Raw genomic sequence first — 21670 nt, 5'->3', positions numbered from 1 at the left:
AGTAAACAAGACATTAAAATAGTCAACTGGCTATGCTTACATGCAGGCTGTCAGAACATCCCAGAAAAATCTTTTAAAAAATTGACAAGCAATGAAATTGATATTTGGAGATGCAGCAGCTGCAGAGAAACTGTTGATGCCACACCAACGACCCCCGTCTGCTCCAGCATCCCAAATTTGTTGTTCTCTTCCATAAATGATTTAGAGAGCAGTCTTAGTGAAAATAACATTTTAGAAAACCTTGAAGACAATGGGGAAAAGTTACAAGCAGCTGCAAAAATAGGAGCAGCTCTGTTAGAGGAAAACAATTTTTTGAAAGAAAAAAATTTGAGGCTAGAGATCAAAATAGAATTATTAGAAGAAAAAATTTTTAAATTTGAAGCTGAAGAAAATAAGTATATTGGTAAAATAGAAGATTTGCTTCATAATATTTCTGAAACACAAGTTCAACTAGAAAAGGAAAAAAAACTTCGGATGGACGCACAAAGTATCTTTGAAGAACATGATAGCCAACAAGGTCAACTAGTTGATGACTATGTCAAAACAATAGATCATTTGAAAAATACAATTAGTACTCTTGAAAAGAAAATTACCTCCCAAAAAACTCAACATTCAGAGTTAACAAAATACTCTAACAAGGGAACTCAAGCTGAACCCCTACACCTCGCCACTCAGCCTGCAACTGTTTCCTCAAGCTTTCTCATCGATCTCGCTCAGCTAAAAGATAGGCAAAACAGTTTGGAAAATGCAGTTAAGGCCTTAACGACACAAATTCAAGATGTACCACTTATCAAAGAAAAACATATAACTGCAGCTCAAAGTCACAAAATAGTGAGGAACAATGCGCTAATTAAACCTAACTATACTCCTGCTAAAAAAGGAAAAAAGAACTTTTTTAGCGTTTCATTGCAAATGGCTATGAATAAACAACGTTTAACTGCTCAAGACTTGGATCAGATTAAGATAGGGGGAGTCTGTCAAACCCCGTCACAAAAACAGAACACCACCTGTGTGACTCAAGGCTCCAGCCAAACGACAACTGACCAACAGATGATAGGGGGAGTCTGTCAAACCCCGTCACAAAAACAGAACACCACCTGTGTGACTCAAGGCTCCAGCCAAACGACAACTGACCAACAGATGATAGGGGGAGTCTGTCAAACCCCGTCACAAAAACAGAACACCACCTGTATGACTCAAGGCTCCAGCCAAACGACAACTGACCAACAGATGATAGGGGGAGTCTGTCAAACCCCGTCACAAAAACAGAACACCACCTGTATGACTCAAGGTTCCAGCCAAAAGACAACCGACCAGCAGATGACTCAAGGCTCCAGCCAAACGACAACTGACCAACAGATGATAGGGGGAGTCTGTCAAACCCCGTCACAAAAACAGAACACCACCTGTATAACAAGACCACTGGATACCCCAATTCAGGAGGGTAACAGAACTGTTGTGGAAGTACAAATACATCACCAGGACAACTACTCACCTCCACAACATACCATTAATAGGACAGTTCAAAAACAGTATTTTTTAGAAACTGTTCCACAGAAGAGAACGCGCTACAAAACTCGGGTATTCATGAATTCAATGTTCCAGACACAGAGAAATACACCCTCTTTTACCAACCAATCAAATGCAAAACACAATTCACGATATTACACCAAAACACAGACAGAATTGCTAACAAAATTAATAGAATGAATTCTCTCCTGGAAATACAAAAACCAGATGTTTTGATTGTAACCGAACACGGCCAAAATAAAGAAACACTCCTGAATACTAGGCTTATTGGGTACACACTGATTTCTGACTACAGCAGGAAACAGCATCTAAAGGGGGGAGTAGCTATCTACACGAAAGAACATCTTAAGGAAAACAGTGAGGCTATCATCACTATCGAAGATCTCTCAATAGAAATGGTGTGTGAAGTGGCTGCCATTAAGCAAAAAGTGGGCAAGTCAATTTTCATTATAGTAGGTATTTACAGACCAGATAACAACCTCGAGTCTGGCCTAGAAGTGCTAGCTGAAGCCCTAGAAAACTTACAGTCTCAGCAACACCCCATCATTCTAATGGGTGACATAAATATCGACTGCCTGAAAAATCAAAACGACACAACACTACTGATCGAGACCCTGGCAAGCTACAACCTCTATAGAAAGAACCTCCCTGCCACTCGGATAACACCAACATCAAGAACATCCATCGACTGTGTATGCTGCAACATCAGAGAAGAAGAAATCACTGTAAAGGTAATAGAAACCAGCATATCAGATCATACGGGACAACTGTGTGTCATAAAGGGAAGAAAAACTCAAACGCCAACCACAACTTGTTGGAGGGGTAGAAACATGAGTCACAGAAACATACTGACAATGAAACATCTCCTTAGTCAAGAAATCTGGACAGAAGTATACAACTCCAATGAAGTTAATGAAGCATATGACAATTTCAGCCGAACTCTTCTTGCAGCACTCAATCAAGCATGTCCAGTGAAACATACCAGGTGCAAAAGAAGCGGAAACAAAAATAAACACACTCTCCACAACCCTAATGCTCAAAAATTGAGGCAAAGATTTCTTTTCGCTCAAAACGCTTACAACACCACTGGTAGCGAGGAACATAAAAGACACGCTGCCCATCTCAAGAAAGAATATGACTTGCAACTCCGCCACCTAAGACAACAAGACACAATAGCTAAGATAACAGATGCGGATAATAAAACAAAAGCCATCTGGGATGTCATAAACTTAGAAAGGCAGCCAAAAGAAAACAAAAATGCCCTCACCCAACTCGAGGTAGGTGGCCAGGTTACGTCCAGCCCAGTGCGGATGGCAGACTATCTCAACAACTTTTTTGTCAACATGGCTGAAGAAACCATCATAAACAATGGGCTGAACAATAAACAACCATTTACTCCGACCGAAAATAGTTACATCCCCAACCTGACACTGAAGCCAACTAATTCAGAAGAAGCTGCCAAAATTATTAGTGGATTGAAGTCAAAGCCCTCAGCAGGATACGATGACTTATCTACCATAGTCCTGAAAAAGTGCCAAGACGAACTTATAGAACCACTGGTGCACATTACTAATCTATTTTTTTCATCAGGAGTTTTCCCGTCTGCCCTGAAGCTTTCAAAAGTGTACCCCAAGTTCAAACAAGGTGATGCCACAAAAGCAGGCAACTACAGGCCTATCTCACTAATCCCAACCATATCCAAAGTAATAGAAAAATTAGTGCTGATTAGACTTCTCGAACATCTTTCAAACAACAATCTCTTAACAGAATATCAGCACGGCTTCCTACCTGGTAAATCTACAACCACAGCACTGATTAATCTTGTAGAGTTCCTACTAGATCAGCATGAAGATGGGAACACATCAACTGCCATTTTTCTAGACTATAGTAAAGCCTTTGATAGTCTTGACCATGAACACCTTCTGAAAAAGTTAATGACACTTGGAATTCGTGGAACCTCAAAAGCATGGTTTACCAGCTACTTAACGGAACGAACACAAATGGTTGAGCTAAGATACAACAGTAATAGAGAAACGGAAAAGGTCAGGTCAAGCACAAAAAAGATCACAAGAGGTGTACCCCAGGGCTCTGTGTTGGGACCCATTATGTTCATTCTCTTCACAAATGACTTCCCTAAGTATATACAGGAATACAGCAACTGCATCATGTATGCTGATGACTCAGTGCTCTTGCTCGGCAGAAGAACTCCTGGTCAACTAGAAATAGATGCATACACAGCAGTGAATATGGCTATCCAATATTGTCATAACAATGACCTAGTTGTGAACGAGAAGAAGACAAAACAGCTCATTCTAGGGAGGTGTAGAAAAAAAACTCCAAGGCTACCAGAGACCGATGACACCACCTTTACCAAGTACCTTGGGGTAACAGTTGACCAAGACCTTTCTTGGACACCACACATCAACAACCTCTGCAAAAAGCTAAGCACCAGACTGTATGTAATACGACGAATAAAAAATATAGGAAACACCATGACCACGAGGATTGCATACTTCTCCCTGTTTGAATCCTATATCCGCTATGGGATAGCAGCTTGGGGAGGGACAACTTCTGGCAACCTGCAACGCATACTTTTGAAACAAAAAAAAGCCATACGAATACTGGGTAATCTCCAACCACGAGAGTCTTGCAGGGATGCTTTCAAGCACCTCAAAATCTTAACAGTCATAGGCCTGTACATCCTGGAAACAGTAACGTATGTCCACATCAAGACTCCAGGCATAGCAGAAAGGGGTGAGCAATTCCATCACTACAACACCAGACGGGCCACTGACTACTGCCTTCCTGTGCACCGACTCCGCAGCACTGAACATAAGCCAAGTTACATCGGCGCCAAAATTTGGAACTGTTTGCCAGAGATGCTGAAAAAAGTGGATCAACAACAATTCGCTCGTCACTTGAAGACCTGGCTTCTCAATCGACCCTTCTACAGCATTGAAGAATTCATGAGCTGGCAAACTCAACCAGACTTTTGAAAAATTACTCAGAATTGTACTTGCTCCTCAGTAATATTGTATGACACTATACTTATCTTGACGATAACGTAATAAAGATATTTTTGATTTGATTGATTTGATTTGATTTGACTTATGCCCAAGGTCTTCAAAATAAGGAACTGAGCACTGCTTCCATGATCATTTGATTCGTCAACTGTTTTCCATAAGAAATTTGGGTCTTGATCAGGTGGTGTACTAGGCCTACTTCTGGGAGTAGGTCTCAGTAGAACAGTAGGCTTACCAGATAAAGCTCCTGGTTGAGCAATGTAAGGACAAAGGGAGTTGATGAACTTACAAAGGGTTCATAAGTTTGATCTTCATCCACGTCCAAGTCTCATCTAATTAACTTTAACTTCCCTCCTCTAATTATCCATCTTATTCATAGGAAATGTTGTCATCTGATAGCCATCATTCAAATCACTGCCCACATCCATATCACTTACAGCTGACATACTAAGTATTTTCGCTTACGGGAGACTTTGAACTATTTCTTTTAACTTAAAAACATGAAGCAAGATGTGCTATATTCACAAAGTGGTGAAATACAGCTGTCTGCAACAATCAGTGAGCAGTTAGCTGAGACAAATGGCAATTTCTCAATCATAGACTGCCAAAATACGAAGTCAAACTTTTACAAACTAATATGTTTCAATATATCTTTGTACACAACTGTGGAATTTCAAAGTGTTTTGTTAAATAGGTGGCCAGTAAAATAATAAAAAGTGCATATCCTCACAATATGATAATCAGGAGTTCACACCATTTTTTACAACGTCCATATAATATGGACGTCGGGGTTAAAAGGGCTAAATTAAACTAAAACCATGCATTATGAGTAAATATTTTTGGTAGACTTTACTGTCAATATCATAACCGAAAAACTTTAAAATAAATTGGAAAAAAATTTGCTAAAGCCTAAGACATGTAGTATTTCATAAATTTAGAATATTTACAATGTAAAACAATAAAAAAATACCACTAGGTATTCTTAGAAACATTATCTTCGTAAAGAGTTTGCAAGTGAAGGAAGTAAAGGATTTTTAAATCTCCACTGAGATTTGAAAATAAAAAAATATATTGTTCTATTTCTTGTAAGTATAACTATGTTATTCCTTTAACTTTGTATAATAATAGTATATTTGGTTGAGTAAACAATGTAATGTTTAACTTACTTTAATCATCCTCTAAAGCAAGTCACTTGGTTGTATTTTATGCAAACAGGAATGCTGCACAATGCACTCTTATTGAAAGTTTTTGCCAGTGCGGTTACACAATCTAGATAGCTTCTATGTTTGGCCTAAATCTTATTTTTGCAAAACATCTTCCTTTTTTTTTAGAATATTTCATGTACTCATTTTGATACGATTTGGCGGTGGACCCAGTGATACCCAGTGGACCTCACGCAGGGTGATACCATTTCCTTGGCTACAGCTCTTCATCCAATATGTTTTTACAGGTTTGTCTTCGCATTCATTTTATCATTTCAAGCAAGTTCAATCCAACTACGTTGAGAACATTGTAAAAAGATGTCAGAAACCATGAATTAGTTTTTCTTGAGACGGAGTTCTATGAACAGATTTCATCTACTACATCATTGTCCATTTCATACGCCAGAAGGACAATCTTATTCTTATATAGAACATAAGAAACAAGAGTTATTTGGTTTTTTAATAAAACCAAAAAGTGAGGAATCAACATCTCGACTATTAGTAATAAAAAACTTTCTAATTTTCAGTCTCGGTTTTCTTTATTCTTTGTTCCAACTAATGTAATCTCGTGAGATTGTAAAAGTGTATTAGATATTGGTATGCTAGTAAACCAATTATCACAGGTAACTTACTGTACTTGGTTCCATTGTAACCATTTCCGGTTGCTAGAGGCAAGGAGCTCAGATTTCTAATCAGGAGTTAGTGCATGGTCGATTTGATTTTTTTTAAGTCTCAAGTGGTACATGTGTCAGTGGTGGATTTCTTATAACTGTAATTGAATGAGGTGTTTTCGATAAAGCTTTATTTCACTGGTGATGTATTTGTTTGTTGGTACTATTCTTTATACAGCACTAACTCTGCTTATCCGTGGTAATCAACGACAAGCTTCCCGCGGTTAACCCCAAAAACAGGCTTAAACAAAGGGAGCCATTAACAATGTTAAAACTAGTAATTAATTGCTAAATAAAATGGATTTCGGTTGAACTTACATAATAACAACATTTTTAATCCATTTATATTGCCTGTTTAGTTCAGAAAAAAACAAGTTAGACAATTTAATATTCACAAAAATCAAATAACCATGTACAATATTTGTAATTGATTTAGTGTGTTTTTGCAGAAGCTTATTTCCTTATTATTGTCGAACGTAACATTCGCAAAACTGGTTTGTCACAAATTAAAGTCTGACTTTGTGCCCCTCCAAATACTCTAGCAAACAACGTGATTTATTACTGCTTCATGCGTGGTGACCTTGGGCTCAGCCAGCAAACCCTCCTCACGCCCTTCTCCGTCACTTTCATTATCAACAATTCCCTGTACAGGTCTTACAATTTCATCATCTTCAATACTTGCAAAGGCCGGCAAGTTTTGTGTCAATTCGTTTACATTTGCTTCGTCAACATTCTCTCTACCTGGAAATCTATTAGCTAACTGAGCCAAAGATGCTGAGGATGTTATTTCATTGTTATCAAAGCCAGCAAGTTCGTCATCTTTTGAAATATTTGGAAATATTTTTTCCCTCAATTTCGTCAGCTTTTACGGACATGTATGTGGGACACAAATCAAGGGGATCAGGTCTACCTGGCCTAAAGAACTGTCTTTGATTCCCTGAAGGTCCAGGGCGACCATATTCAACAGGATCAAAAGTAGGGTCCTCATCTGTATCAGTCTCGTCTGAACTTGAATCTGAGATTTCATTGTCAATAACATTGTTACCTGCCACGATTAGACTGCTTAGTATAGTATTTTCACTGGCAGGTGAACACATCTTTGTTTCTTACTCATTTTACAAACAAAACATGCAAATAAAGTAAACAAAACATGCAAATAAAGCAAACAAAACTACCAACAACACATTACGTCTTTTTGACACTCAGAAATAATGGTTAACACAAGCCAACTCACTACAGAAGTAGGGTTAAACATCTATTTCGTCTTCGTTATGTAAATGGTCTTCTTCACTCACGTAACTTTAGATAACTCATATCACAATATAATCGGCACAATATATTCATATACATATATAGAATAACAAACTCAGAAAACTATTACTTGATTGCCGTTCTTACAGCAGACGTCAACAGACAGAACTGAAAATAGCGCGGCAACTCAGGCCTTATAAGGGTTAACTGGCGATAGATTCTCATCCAAAACAAATTTATTTAACTCCACTGACAACGATAATAACAGCAATCTAAATGGATTACAAACGTTATTATGTAAGTTCAACCAAAACCTATTTCTTTCGAAATTAATTACTAGTTTAACATTGTTAATGGCTCCCTTTGTTTAACCGTGTGTTTGCTCCAGCCTAATCCCCACTAAGTCCGTTCCCCCCCCCCCATGTCAAGCTTGTGTATGCCGTGACATTGTTTAAACTTTGTGAGTCATCCAGATGATGCATAAACCTAAGTCTAGGGCACTAAAAAATAATATTGCTTTTTCTGTGCATATTGATCCATTAATCGGATGACCGAGAGCACGTTGCATTCAATCATGGCTTTGTCTAGATCATCATGTGTTGATTTCTTTATGGTTGAAAAAAAATATCATTACAGCAGAGATGAATCAGACAAACATGCAGATTGTAGAAGATCATCTTTATTCTTTTTAAGACTCTATCAGTATATTCACCGGTTCCAGATCAAATGGTGAACCAAAAACAAAAATCGAAAAGTTATTATTAACACACTCTTATAGAAACGATTCACTTGATGGAAACAATTGATCACCGGTTTGTTTCATTCACCCATGAAAGACTAACAGCATCAGTTTCACATGTAAGTTGAATAATAGGTGGGGTGAAGGTGTTTTTGGGAAAACAAAGAGGGAGTCTAAAAATAGATGCAACCAAAACTACTAGTGAATAGGCAGACAACACAGCAGCTGGTGTGCATGCTGCATGTGTCTGTATTTTGTTATACAACTGCCCTCTTTTAGTCACATAATACAGTATTGATGATGATACTCAATCTTTCATCAATAATTTTTTATTTCTGAAAACAGTCAATTTCACATTCAAAATTCCTGTAATAAAAAGTTTGGTCAGCCCTCAATATATAGTACATGGTAACGTTGAGCCTATGAGTAAAGCACCCATCCATTTTAATGGTTGTTTTAAACTCTATATATTTTGGCGTGTCTAACTTTGAAATGTTTTTAAAGGCTCACAACAAGGCTCCAGACAGGCAACAGTCCCTGTGGGATGCCACGGAGAGCCCAGTTGTTGTGGAGAAGAGACCCCGCCTGCCACAGAAGGTTGTCTCTTGTAAGAAACAAGCCATGTATACAGTCAGAGATGGTAAAATCGTGCAGCTCAGTGCGGAACATGGGAGTGGTGTTGACAAGCCTGCGAGCACAGCAGCCGAGGACAGCTTCAGTGGTCAAGTTTTTGTGGCACTGCAGCCTTCAGTAGAGAAGCCACAAGTCTGTGATAGACTTACAGAAGAGGAAATACGTAAATTGCCGAGATTTCACAACTACAAACAAGGGGAAGTCTCTAAGGTAATTCCGTTGTATTATTACTCGAATAATCCAAAGTGAGTTATTCAAACAAATTTCGTAAGTTTTCCAAAATGATAAAGTTTAGGAAAAAATCAAATTAGAAAAATTAAAAGTGCCTCGTTAAGATTTTTAAATAACGGATTAGAGCTTTGGCCATATCTCACCAGGTTTCGTTAACCAAGTCCTCTTTAATAGGCTTATATTTTTTATGGTTTTAAGGGGAGCGGGTCGTTCCTATCCCGCGCATGTTAAATTTACAAACTTTAGGTACATGTATTGTCAAAACTAAGTAAGTTACAACCTTCAAATTTTTTGTAGGCAAAGAGTACTCCTTTATAAACATCTCTTGCAACTTTAGTAAACAAATCTTTAAAAAAAATTTTTTTAGGAATTTTTAAATATTGTGTGTAAAAAAATTATTTTTTTATACCAAAACATTTTTTTTCTCATTTGTTTTTTTAGATAGAATGATAAAAGATGCAACACCATTTGGAATTGCACTGTTCTATATGCATACCAAATTTCAATTCTCTAGCATTTATAGTTTTTGAGATACATGTACCTTTATATGAAAAAAACCAAGTTTCCGGGAAATGTCCGGTAAAGGCAAAAATGACTGCTAAACTAACCTTTTGCTGCTAAAACATCCCAGCTCCGTACTCAGGGTCATCTGGGTCTTCATTTTCCTCTTCTAATGCAAGTTTTCTTTTCCTCCTAGCAACTCTAGCCTCCTTGGTCATGTCTAAAGCAGATTTTTCTGCCTTTTTCAATCGTATTGTATCAAAATTTCGCAATGCGGCAACAGACTTCTCGCTCAGTTTGATTCCTAGCTTGTTATACACATCCAATTTGCTGGTGAATCCATTATTAAAAGTTAAAACTGCATCATATATGCCAAGTTTTAGAGTGTTTAGCCTTACAAAAACATTTTTAGGCACCTTAGACCAGACGGCATTGTTGAAACTTTCGTTCTGGTTATGAGTCTTTTGGTCAAGGCATTTTTTTAGAAGATCCGGATTGGCTAAATCTCTATAAATTTGTTTGATCTGTACCATCACTTCATATGGCAAATTGTGTGACTTATGGCTGAAAGTCTGATGTAGGGCTTCGGCTTTATTATAACCGCACCACGACTCCGGCCCCTTTGGACATAGGCCATGTTGCGGAGTGTCATCATTCGATATTTTGTGGAAATAAGTTGCCCACACATTTTTAACCATTTGTTGAAGATCTGATCCACCTCTTTTTATAGCTAGGCCATAATATTCTTGCAGCTTGTCTATGTCATTATTTGTTAGCCTATTCTTGCCCCCTATTGCTCTATTATCTTTTAGTTTTGTTTTTCCCAACCGTTTCTTCAATTCCCTTAGTCTGCTCCCCATTCTCTTCTTGACATGATTGACGCATTCCAGTTTTCTTACTTCTACTTCATCTCCATATGGCTTATCGTCAACCACCTTTTTAAAACCATTGCTGTCACCATCTCCTAAGTATCGTACATACCGTACATTTCGATCTCTGGACTTTCGGAAAACATCTAGGGCACCCGCAACTTCCATGCCGCCACTTGACCCTTCGTAGTTTTAGGAACATATATGATCAGGTACTATTTTTTTTTTATTTTCATGTACAGTGCAGATTTGACAGTATTTGGACATTATGGAAACATCCAACACCTTGCCAGTATCTAATGATGTTACGCTGACAACCCCATTCAGTGACTTGTGTCCCCTCCTTTGCCAAGACCCATCTAAACAAACCGTCAAATCTCTTTTTGACGTTTCTTCACACTCATTTACAGACACAGCTTCCTCAATTGCCTGCTTCATACTTTCACTAGCACAATTTTCAACAGCCTGATATATTATGTTACTACAAGGTCCTATTTTTTGAGGTGGTAAAGGTAAGTCTAATAATGAACACAGAATGTTACCTGCGCTGATACCTTTTCCGATCGTTCTCATGCCGTAAATAAATTTCAAGTTTACCTCATATTTTCCATTCTCATTTTTTTTAGAGTTGTAAAAATTAGTTGATTCCAAACAAACACAACATTTCAGTTCAATATTCACAGCCAATCCAAATCTTTTCTTATCCGTAGTACAAAGTTCTATGCAGTCTTCGCTATCGCAGAATTTACATTTTACAAATTTTTTTAATTGCTCACTAAATAAACTAAGATCCAAAATAACACTACCCATTCCAGTTCCTTCATAATTGTCATATTTATCAAAGGACAGTTTTTTAGAAGCAGAGCTAATGTTTGCATTAGTAGTAGGCCTAGGGCTAGGGCTAGCAGAATCTGTTTGGGTAGGCCTAGATTTAGAGTCCAACTTACGGTACTTGTTTCCTCTAAACTCACGTTTAGATTTAGTTTTGTAACTAACCTTTGCTCTTGGCATGGTTATAAGAAGTTGTAAAACACTTCAAGAAACAATACACACTCCTAATCTACCACTAACTATGAATAAAGTGCAACACTTTTAGTAAAACACAATTATCCGACACAAACACATATAACATAACCTCCTAAGCATATCAAAACAAATAAAGCAATATTCTTTCTGTCATCTGTATTCCCAGTTGTCAGTACCAGGTTGACCAACAGAGCAAAGCCATAACATACTTATAACTAACACACATGATATATATGATTGTGTCAGCCAACATCTTACGAACTGCTGCAAAAAAACTAGTGAACATCTTTTGTTTGTGAATTTTTTTTGGTAATTTATAAATTTATTTGAGCATTAATACTTACATATTTTTAAAATACACACTTTAAACTATTAAAAAATGCAATAAAAAATTTTTCTAATTTTTTTTAATTTTCATCGACCTGCTCCCCTTAAAAGAAGATATTAAACATTTTTCTTTGAGAGCCTATTATATAAAAAAATTAGTCGTATGTACCTTAAACACTTTTTAAAATGGAGGAATGTTAGTTTCGATGTTTCCCAAAATTAAAAATGTTTCTTTATTTGTCACTGCACATTATATAAATGTAGGATAAGCGTAAAATACTAAAACTATTACTAATCCATAAACCCGATGTTATAAACCTCTTGTTAGAAACATTTATAAATCAGAGGATAAGTAATTTTTGGACATTTGCTTCCTGCTGTAATGACTTTCTTGGTGACAAAAGGATACAGTGTGTTCCTAAATGATACATTTTCAGTTTGCTGCTTTTGTTCCCTAAGATTTTTTTCAATCTGTCCTAAATCTCTATCGGGATCTAAAAAAAGTATGGGATACTTCTGGATATTTGTGATTGATTGTTTAAAAACTTTTTTTACTAATAGATATTGATACAGCTAAATAAAGGAAATATTTTGGTTCTGGCCAGAACACGAATCTGACCAAATACTCTAGTGATCAATATCATTGAAAGCAGCATCTATTACAAAATTGGTTAGCAAGGAATTCGCTACTTTGTTGCTTCCTCTATTGGCCATGTCCTCTGTCCATGAGCAAAACATCTGCTGTCTCACCCTTAGCAATATGCTCACCTAGGTTGTAGAACCATAGTTGCCTCAAATAAAATGCTCATGATGTTAATCTTGGCCAAGGCAGTTTGTTTCACATCTACTGTTTTATAATGGATTTTATCATTTGTTCGTGCCTTCTCCATATTTTCGCCATCATCGCAGGTTGAACATGTATCACTTCGAGGACAAGTTTAAAACGTTAAATATGTTGCTGTGTGTGTATTTGAAATATTTAAGTTTGTCTTCCATGTCACGTAGATCAACGTATTAGCAATACAGTTTACAAGATTTAACAAGGGGGATAAATAGTGTTTGTGTGAGTTTTTATTTCTAGAATAGTGAGAAGATTCAGCTTGATTAGATTTGATATGATCGTGGACATATTTTCTAACTTCCTGTGTAATCTTATGAGGTCCTTGACATGTGGTCTCTTATAAACACCCAGTATAATCAGTTTGGACTTATTAGGTATACTTACTAAGCTAAAAGAAAGCTGTTAAAACACTACTCTAATGAATTTGGTGCAAAAAAATTAGAACTTTAGATTTTTCTCAGAAAAAATCTACTTTAAAGCACTTTTTCAAGTTTTTTACCTTCAAAAAGTCTTTATTTTCATAAATTTCCATAACGTCATCAATTACATTTTTGGGGTTAAAATTTTTTCTGATGTATTTCTTCACTTGGCTGTGTATCTTCCTAATATTTTATTTTGTTGTTCTCACTTTTCAGTGTTTTTAATACCTACTGCCCTCTGGATAACATTTTAATTTCAATAGATCACTCTATTACTGGTAAAGTGAATACACAACTCTCAGCACATAGCACTCAAGTTAGAATGCAACAGCTTAGTGATGATCTCAACTGATGTAAATGGATGAAGGTGGTAAGTAAGAATGGGATTACGCTAGTGAAGTGGATGATATAAATAAGTGATAGATGGTTCAGTGAGTGAGGGGGGGAAGTACATCATTGAGTGATTGAAGGATGTAAGTGAGCATAACATTGGCCTTCATCCCTTAACCCTCCGAGTGTCCATCATATTTTATGAAGTGCACACCTGTTTTGTGAGGTTTTGCAGGCTCTCCTTGTAAAATCTATAATAAATCTAAATATAAAGTGTTATATACAATTTTTTCTGCAAAGAACTGAGCTTTCAGACTGTGTAACTATAAAGTTAGAAAAATAATTCTCTTACCTTAGAAGTAAAGAAATTAAAATAAAAAAAAAACTTTTCAAAAAAGTATGGACATGTATTTGAAATATTAAATATATTGAAATTTCAGAATAGCCAAATTATGGGAAATTTAGTCCTGAAGACAGAAATGTATAATGTTAAACAGTTTCTACATATATAGTTTTTATTTTATAGGGGAGACCGGGGCACTATTGGACGTAATTTCATGTTTCACTTTATGCATTTTTCTAATTATGAAAACTGTTAGTTAAAAAATTTTAGTTTTTTGCCTTGTGTTTAGTTGGTCTTCTAGAACCCCACAACAAATTTTCTAGATAATTTGAGCACCCTTTTATGTGGATTATTTTTTTTTTATAAACCTCTACATTTTGTCCAAATTTGCCCCGTCGGGGCAGTTTTGGACAAAATGATTTTTTATTGGGGCACAATTGGACAGTGCTAAAAATTGGTTTAATTGGACATAAAAATAACTCATTTATAGGTTTCAAACATCATCTATATTTAAGTAAACATATATACAAACTTTATAACTGAAAAAAACAGAAGACACACGTAAAAAACTATTTGAAATTAAAAGTAGTCAAATTTTCCTTGAAAACAAAGCAGTTTGCTGCTCTGGATGTCCCACCAATTATATCTGGTTGTCGCAGCTTGAACTCGATGTCTTTGGTTTCGACAAAGCTGACTTCAACATTTTCTGGGAAGTAAAACTTGTAAGAGTTTTGGTTCTTTTTGAGAAATTTCACACTGAAACCATCAGTCACATGCTCCTCTATTTGGCCAATAAAGTGGTAGATGGCCTTCTTAGAAGCAAACTTTGTCAGTATGAAGTCATTTGTGGCATAGTTTTTATCAGGAAGGTAATCAAACAGTTCTTCTTCATCCTCAGAAAAGTCTTCAGGACTAAGGCCTCCATCGTCTAGTTTTATTTGTATCTCATCTTCGTTGCTAGATGAGTCATCTTGATACAGCTTTCTACAGGCCCCCTCAGTTTTTTTCTTCTTACTTTCCTTTTTTACTGCCCTCTCTTGTTTTCTTTTTTCCACCAACATTTTCTTATGTTCTTTTTCTTTTAACTCTGCTACAAGAGCATCTTTCTCTGGAGTATCAGTCAGAATTCGCGAACGACCTTTTTTTCGGCCTCGCCTTTCCTTTCCCTTAGGAACGTATTTGGGGTAAGGCATGACATCCTCTGGAGTAAGCGTCAATGTAGTAGGTCTTTTAACATTTACTGGTTGTGGCGTTGATGGGCCAGGTACATTCGGGTCAATAGTTGGCTTGTTTGATGATTGTGAGCCTTGTGGGTCGTCAGAGCTTTGGCTATTTTCCATCAACGGAAAGTCACATGACGTACCAGGCACTGGATTATGGTTGTTGGTTTCTTCTACTTGCGATGACATAACACGGTCAGTCACACTGGCACCCTTGAAATCATTGTCAGTGAACACACTGCGGCTGAGTGGATAGATTCCAGCTTTACGAAATCCACTTTTGATGTTAGATGCAGTGAAAGATTCAACAAATGGTTTAGCAGTAAGCTGAGCAATTTCTCGAATTGTAATCGTATGACCAGGATGTTGAGATAGCCAGAGATTGAATTCAGAACGTAAGCGCCTTTTAAACGGACTAAAAACTGCTACATCCAGCGGCTGACTTTTGTGCGTTGTGTGTGGATGGCTAGTGATCATATGTATGCCATGATCTCTGCTGTACATCACCACATCCAAGCCAATGTGGGACTCATGATTATCCAGGGTTAAAACCACGGGGTTTTCTTTAGAACATTTTGTGGCCTTTTGGATATGTTTAAGCGTCTCTAAAAAGAGAGCTGATGTCATCCAACCAGAATCAGAATAAAGAGCTTTGCTTCCTTCAGGTGCCCCAATCATGTAGGCAAAGTTTGGGCGTTTTCTGGGGAAAATGTAAATTGGTGGCAAGTAAGTCCCATCGGCGCATATGACGGCACAGAAAGTTATTTGCTCCCCCCTCTCTCCTGATACGACTTGGCCCACCTGTTTTGTTCCCCTTGCTGCAATCACTTTTGGCGCCTCCAGCACAGTACTTATTCCACTCTCGTCTAAATTTAAAATTCTTGACGGAGGAACTTCTACTTTTGCGAACAAAGCTTCTAGGTTGTCAAAATACGTTCCCACGTTGTGTTTATTAAAGCTAGTGTTCCTGGACAGACTAGTCTTTTCTGCTTGGCGAAGTGAAAGTCCTTGATGTCTCTTCATAAAATGGTTTAGCCATTCTTCTCCTGATAAGCCTGTAGTACGCCATTTAGCAGGTATGCGTTGATCGAGATTCAAAGCCAAGGCATATTTGAAGGCTAATTCCCTGGCCATCATGTAAGTTAGGCCATAGTTCATTCTGGACCTTTCAATGCAATAGTCTGCAATTTTTTGTTCTTGTTCAGGTGTAAATACTTGTCTTTGAGAGTATTTAGTGTTATAAACAGGGGCCATATCTTCTATAGTAACCTCTTTTACTGGCTGGTGCTCATCTTCAACCTCTTGAAATAAAGTTACATTTTCATTGCCCACAGGCTCATTGACATGATCCTCATTGTTAAGCTCATCAACTCCATTACCATTGTTAGGCTCATTAGCTATAAGACTATTCTCATTGTTGACTTCCTTTTGCTTTACTTTGTTGAGTCTGAAATGTAGGGTCGACTTTTTAAGCCCATGGGCTTCGGCAGCTTCTCTAATGGATCGGTAGTTACCATTTCTATAGTCATTTAATGCCGCTACTATAGATTCTTCAGAAATATTAGCCCTGTCTGTTTTCTTTATATACTTCCTAACCATCTTTAACCTGGAAAAACAAAAAAACAGTATGTAGCAATGACAAAACATAAAATAATGTTTTGTCCAATTGTGCCCCATACTTTTGTCCAAAACTGCCCCGAGGTAGGTTAAGATATAAAAATTGAAGATTACAGAAAGGAAGTGACATAACCTCAAAATGAATGAATTCATTGCATAGTCAGTTAAACTAACAATTTCAAAATAATAGACACAATTGTTTCAGGATAATACTTACTGTGAAAGAGATAAGTTTGTGAATATGCAAAATCACTTCATTTTGGGTAAAAAACATAAAATATGAACTCAATTTCTAAGAAGATGTGCCACAATAACCAAACTTTCCACAGTGAAATGTGACCGTCTCAGGCATACCAAAATGGGAAATTGAAGGGAGACAAAAATTTCCCTCTAGCTATAAAAGGCATTGTCCAATAGTGCCCCAGTCCAATAGTGCCCCGGTCTCCCCTACATATTTTTATGAAAAAGCGCACATTTGACAATTTTCCTAATTGCAGTAGTTATATAACACATTGATATAACAAAGTTCTTAGCCTTTTGCTATCAAATGTTATATATTTTTCATATACAAATCAGAGAATTCATATTCATTAGTATCTAATTTGATATTATAAATCTAAAAGTATACTTTGAAGAAAGTAAACAGAACATTTTTACAAAAAAATATTATAATATATTAAAATATAGCACAAATATACATTGCTGTAAGATTATTTAGTAATTAATAATATATATATATATATATATATATATATATATATATATATACAGGGTGAGTTTTTTAAAGTGATCCAATAGCTAACTTTTTAATTACACGACTTAGCACCACACTTTAAATTTGGAACTTGCTCAATTTTAAGTTTCACTCAGGGATACACTTTCAAATTTTTTGAAGATGGCCGCCATTTTCCAATATGGCGGTCAACTTTAAAATCTCTTATGGAACACCCTGTATTTTATGTTGTTTTTAGATTCTACTCAACAAAATAATACATTTTTGCTTTTGAGAGTTTTTCAATATCTCTAATGGTTCAGGAGCTACGTGGACTGCAAGTTTTCGGATTTTTTCGGACTGATTATAAAAACTTGCAGTCCACGTAGCTCCTGAATCATTAGAGATATAGAAAAACTCTAAAATGCAAAAATGTCTTATTTTGTAGGGTAGAATCTAAAAACAACATAAAATACAGGGTGTTCCATAAAATATTTTAAAGTTGGCCGCCATATTGGCAAAAATTATGAAAACTTCCAGTCCACGTAGCTCCTGAACCATTAGAGATATTGAAAAACTCTCAAAAGCAAAAATGTATTATTTTGTTGAGTAGAATCTAAAAGGGGTGTTCCATAAGAGATTTTAAAGTTGACCGCCATATTGGAAAATGGCGGCCATCTTCAAAAAATTTGAAAGTGTATCCCTGAGTGAAACTTAAAATTGAGCAAGTTCCAAATTTAGAGTGTGGTGCTAAGTCGTGTAATTAAAAAGTTAGCTATTGGATCACTTTAAAAACTCACCCTGTATATATATATATATATATATATAGAGGAAAGCGCAAATTAGTGAATATCTTTTACAAAAAACAAACAATATTTACATCCAATAATACGAGTTTCTTACCCTTCTATTGAAAACGCATTGTAGAAATATCAGATGTGTATCCAAGAAACAAGTCACAATAAAACACACACACACACAAATGCTATTTACACCATTTACTATTTACACAAAAAAATACTATTGACAACTTTTAGTTTTCATTCCGAGTCGTTGGATTCTCCAGCTGGGTGTTGCCTCTTGACTCCTTTCAGAGACCTCCTGAAGTACGTCAGCTGATGGAAGCACTTGGGATGCACACCACAGTTACATCCAACACACCACCAAGAGCTTCGTTTGGTACAAATAGGACATACCCTAACCTGTCTTCCTGGTAAGTGCTCGAGTTTGTGTTCTGCACACGGTTCAGCAGGAGGCGGGAGCTGCTGTGGGAGAATTTCTTCAGTTGGTTGCTTTGTCAATTCTTCAATTAATATCATGACAAATTTTCGCCTGGGCAAGGGTTTATCTGTATTTTTGGAGTACAATATATATGCATCTAATATGGCCATGTCGAGAACATTATAAAAAATCTTTTTCCAGTAACGGGTAATTGTGCGAGTGCAGGAAATGTGGTAGAGTGACTTTTCCTTCATGTCTACTCCACCCATGTACTGGTTTTACTGCTGTATCATATAAGGTTTGATAGCCTCCTTTTGACTTTTCTTGCTACGAACCATTTGGTCTTGGGCGTGGCAGGCGGTTGATAATAAATACATAGGTTTCCGAGATTTTGTTTGTTTGTATCCCACAGCCAAAATGGAACCCCTCCTAAAGTATACACTCTCTTGCTCTCCCAATTCCCTTGCCAATATACTTTTAGACAGATCCTTCGTCCTTTTGTTAACAGTACCTGTGAGATATGTGTCCTCAAACAAAGCCTCAGCCAGTGGTAACTTAGTGTAGTAGTTGTCCATAAATAAGTGGTAGAATTTGTTTAGGAGCCTGATTTTTGTTATCAGTTCAAGTACTACTTTTTGTGTGAATGGGTCATTACCATCTTCAAGAAAGTCCTTGCCACTATATAGAGCTGTGTGTAAGACATACCCACTTTCGCTATCGCAAACCTCAAATTTTTATTATTCCAAATCTGGCATGCTTTTCATGCCAATCAAACTTTCATCAATGGCGTTGTTCTGAGATGGCACAAAATAAGTTGTAAAAGCCTGGTTAATCAAGTCCATAAATTCTCTGACTTTGATCCATGGATCATACATAGCCAGGCTGCCCCTTCTCTAGAGTTTCTGCCGAGGTCAAATGGAACAGAGAAGAAATTGGACAGAACCGATTGTACGACATTGTTTGGCCAAACCAGGGAATGCTCTGATTACTAATAGTTGACCAGTAATCTTTAACATTTTGCTTGCGAGTCGTGCCCATACTTATGATTATGGCGATGAACCGCCGCATCTCAGCAACGGTTACATCGACCCATCACTTTATGCGTGATTGTTGTTTTATTTTTCCCTTACTTATTTTCCCCTCAGTCTTCCTTATCCCAGGGTAGGCCTAGAAATATTCGGCATAATTGGGATCTCAGGGCGTACCAAGTGTTCAGCATTATCTGAAGATTCATCACTTGCCCTAGGTCTACTTCTGGCCCTGATTTTCCTGTCACTGGTTTCAAGGTCTGATGAATCTGACTCATAGTTGTCATCAGAGCCAGATAAAAAATCAGTCAGTTGAGAATCACTGTCAGATAACATACCACCTAAGGACTGTACATCATCCTCTTGACTAGGCCTAGCTCTGGATGTGCTGGGAACTGCTTCTACTTCAGAGTCAACAAAGTCACTCACATCCGTTTGAAAGAGTATTTCTCTTATGTCACTTGTTCTACACGGATCACTCATACTCATTCTAACAATTAGTAACTATATAACTACGAATTCATAACTATATAGCAAAGAAAACAGCACAAAATACACTGTAAATGGTGAAATTTACACTTTCGTATCTCAGCAACAACAAACAAGGCATACACGCTTCACTGGAAACAACAGCTGATGAAAACGATGTAGACTAATGTTCAATACAGACTACAAGAAATCCAAAGACCACTAAACACAAAGTAAAACTCACGGGCTTTCGAACTGTATAGGTTATACAGCGGTTTGACCGGTATTAGCGTCGTAAAATAAATTTAAAGAGATGAATGTTCATAGTCGAAATTTTCGACGATGACATTTAGTGAAAGTCCGAGTCGTCGAAAACATCGACGATGGACGCTCAGAGGGTTAAATACTGGCTGAACTTACCAGCAAAACAAAACAAAAATAAGGCTGTTATTGCATTTATAGCCAAACTGACCAAATACCAGGTAGAGCTTCCTTCACCTACATCTTTCATCCATCCAATAAACTAAAATGTTGAAAAATTTTACTTACCTCCTTCATCCACTTGCGTCTTCAATTGCAACCATGAAGTATTATAGATTCAAACTACAATGCATATATGAGGAGCAAACATTCAAAAGGTGATTTCTCACTCTGATGCAATTTTACAGGAAACCAAAAAACCCTATAGAAACTCAGAAACACATGATTTAACCTTGATCTTTTTTTATTTATTAGTATAGATGGTCCGTAGATAATCAATAGACATGTGGCAGATGTTAGCCTCAAAACAAACTGGTTAAATGCATTTTTATTTTGGATAAACCCCCTTTTGACCGAAACTCAAGGAGAAAACACGTTTTGATTGAATATCAATGGGATAAAACACTTTTTGAATGGTATTGATTGAAACTCAGACAAATGATACAAAATCAATGGTTTATTTGAAATTGATACATGAACAGGTTTAGGTCGATTGAGAAGTAAAATAGTAGCCTACATTGTTGTCTACAGTTTGTTCTGGAACCTGCATCATCAGATCCTTAACCCAATATCATTGTCCAGACAGTCACACACTTCTTCCTCTTCGTCATTGCCGTCTGGTAAATCGTACAGGATTGTCTTGTACCATTTAAAAGCTTTTTCACGTTCATTTTGCCAATCTTCCCCATACAAAAGTTTCAGCAGTTTCTCCACATTTTTTTTTTCTTTTCAGCTGAAATATGATGACTGAGTGGTAAAGGTTCCAAGACCGTTTTCCTGATATTAGAAAGTTTGACACCTTTTTTCAGAAGTTTAACCCCAAGTTGTTCACTTTCATCCTCAAACCTATAGTTTTTGAAGTCTTGACACTTCCTTGGGATTTCTCAAAAACAATCCGCTTCAATTCTGAAATGTATGGGAGATTTTTGAAGAGCACGCTAAATGATTTTGTGTTTAAAAGTTCCCAATCAACACCCAAAACTTTCAC

General features: G+C 36.8%; 1 protein-coding gene across 3 annotated transcripts in view; it reads left to right on the top strand.

Moving 5' to 3' along the window:
- The window catches only part of LOC124372543 (RNA-binding protein 41-like), an 85797-nt gene that overhangs the window by 53311 nt on the left and 10816 nt on the right, over window positions 1–21670 (top strand). For 2 of the 3 annotated variants that reach the window (XM_046830941.1, XM_046830940.1), the window contains exon 5: window positions 8921–9259. In XM_046830941.1, the coding sequence (XP_046686897.1) occupies window positions 8921–9259 (339 nt within the window). Of the gene's footprint in view, window positions 1–8920; window positions 9260–13479; window positions 13885–21670 lie in introns of those variants that run through there. The other variant, XM_046830942.1, reaches the window with a different exon arrangement.

The sequence above is a fragment of the Homalodisca vitripennis genome, unplaced genomic scaffold (genome assembly GCF_021130785.1).
Source record: "Homalodisca vitripennis isolate AUS2020 unplaced genomic scaffold, UT_GWSS_2.1 ScUCBcl_3288;HRSCAF=8735, whole genome shotgun sequence".
Taxonomy (NCBI): domain Eukaryota; kingdom Metazoa; phylum Arthropoda; class Insecta; order Hemiptera; family Cicadellidae; genus Homalodisca; species Homalodisca vitripennis.
This window is presented reverse-complemented; position numbering and strand designations above follow the sequence as displayed.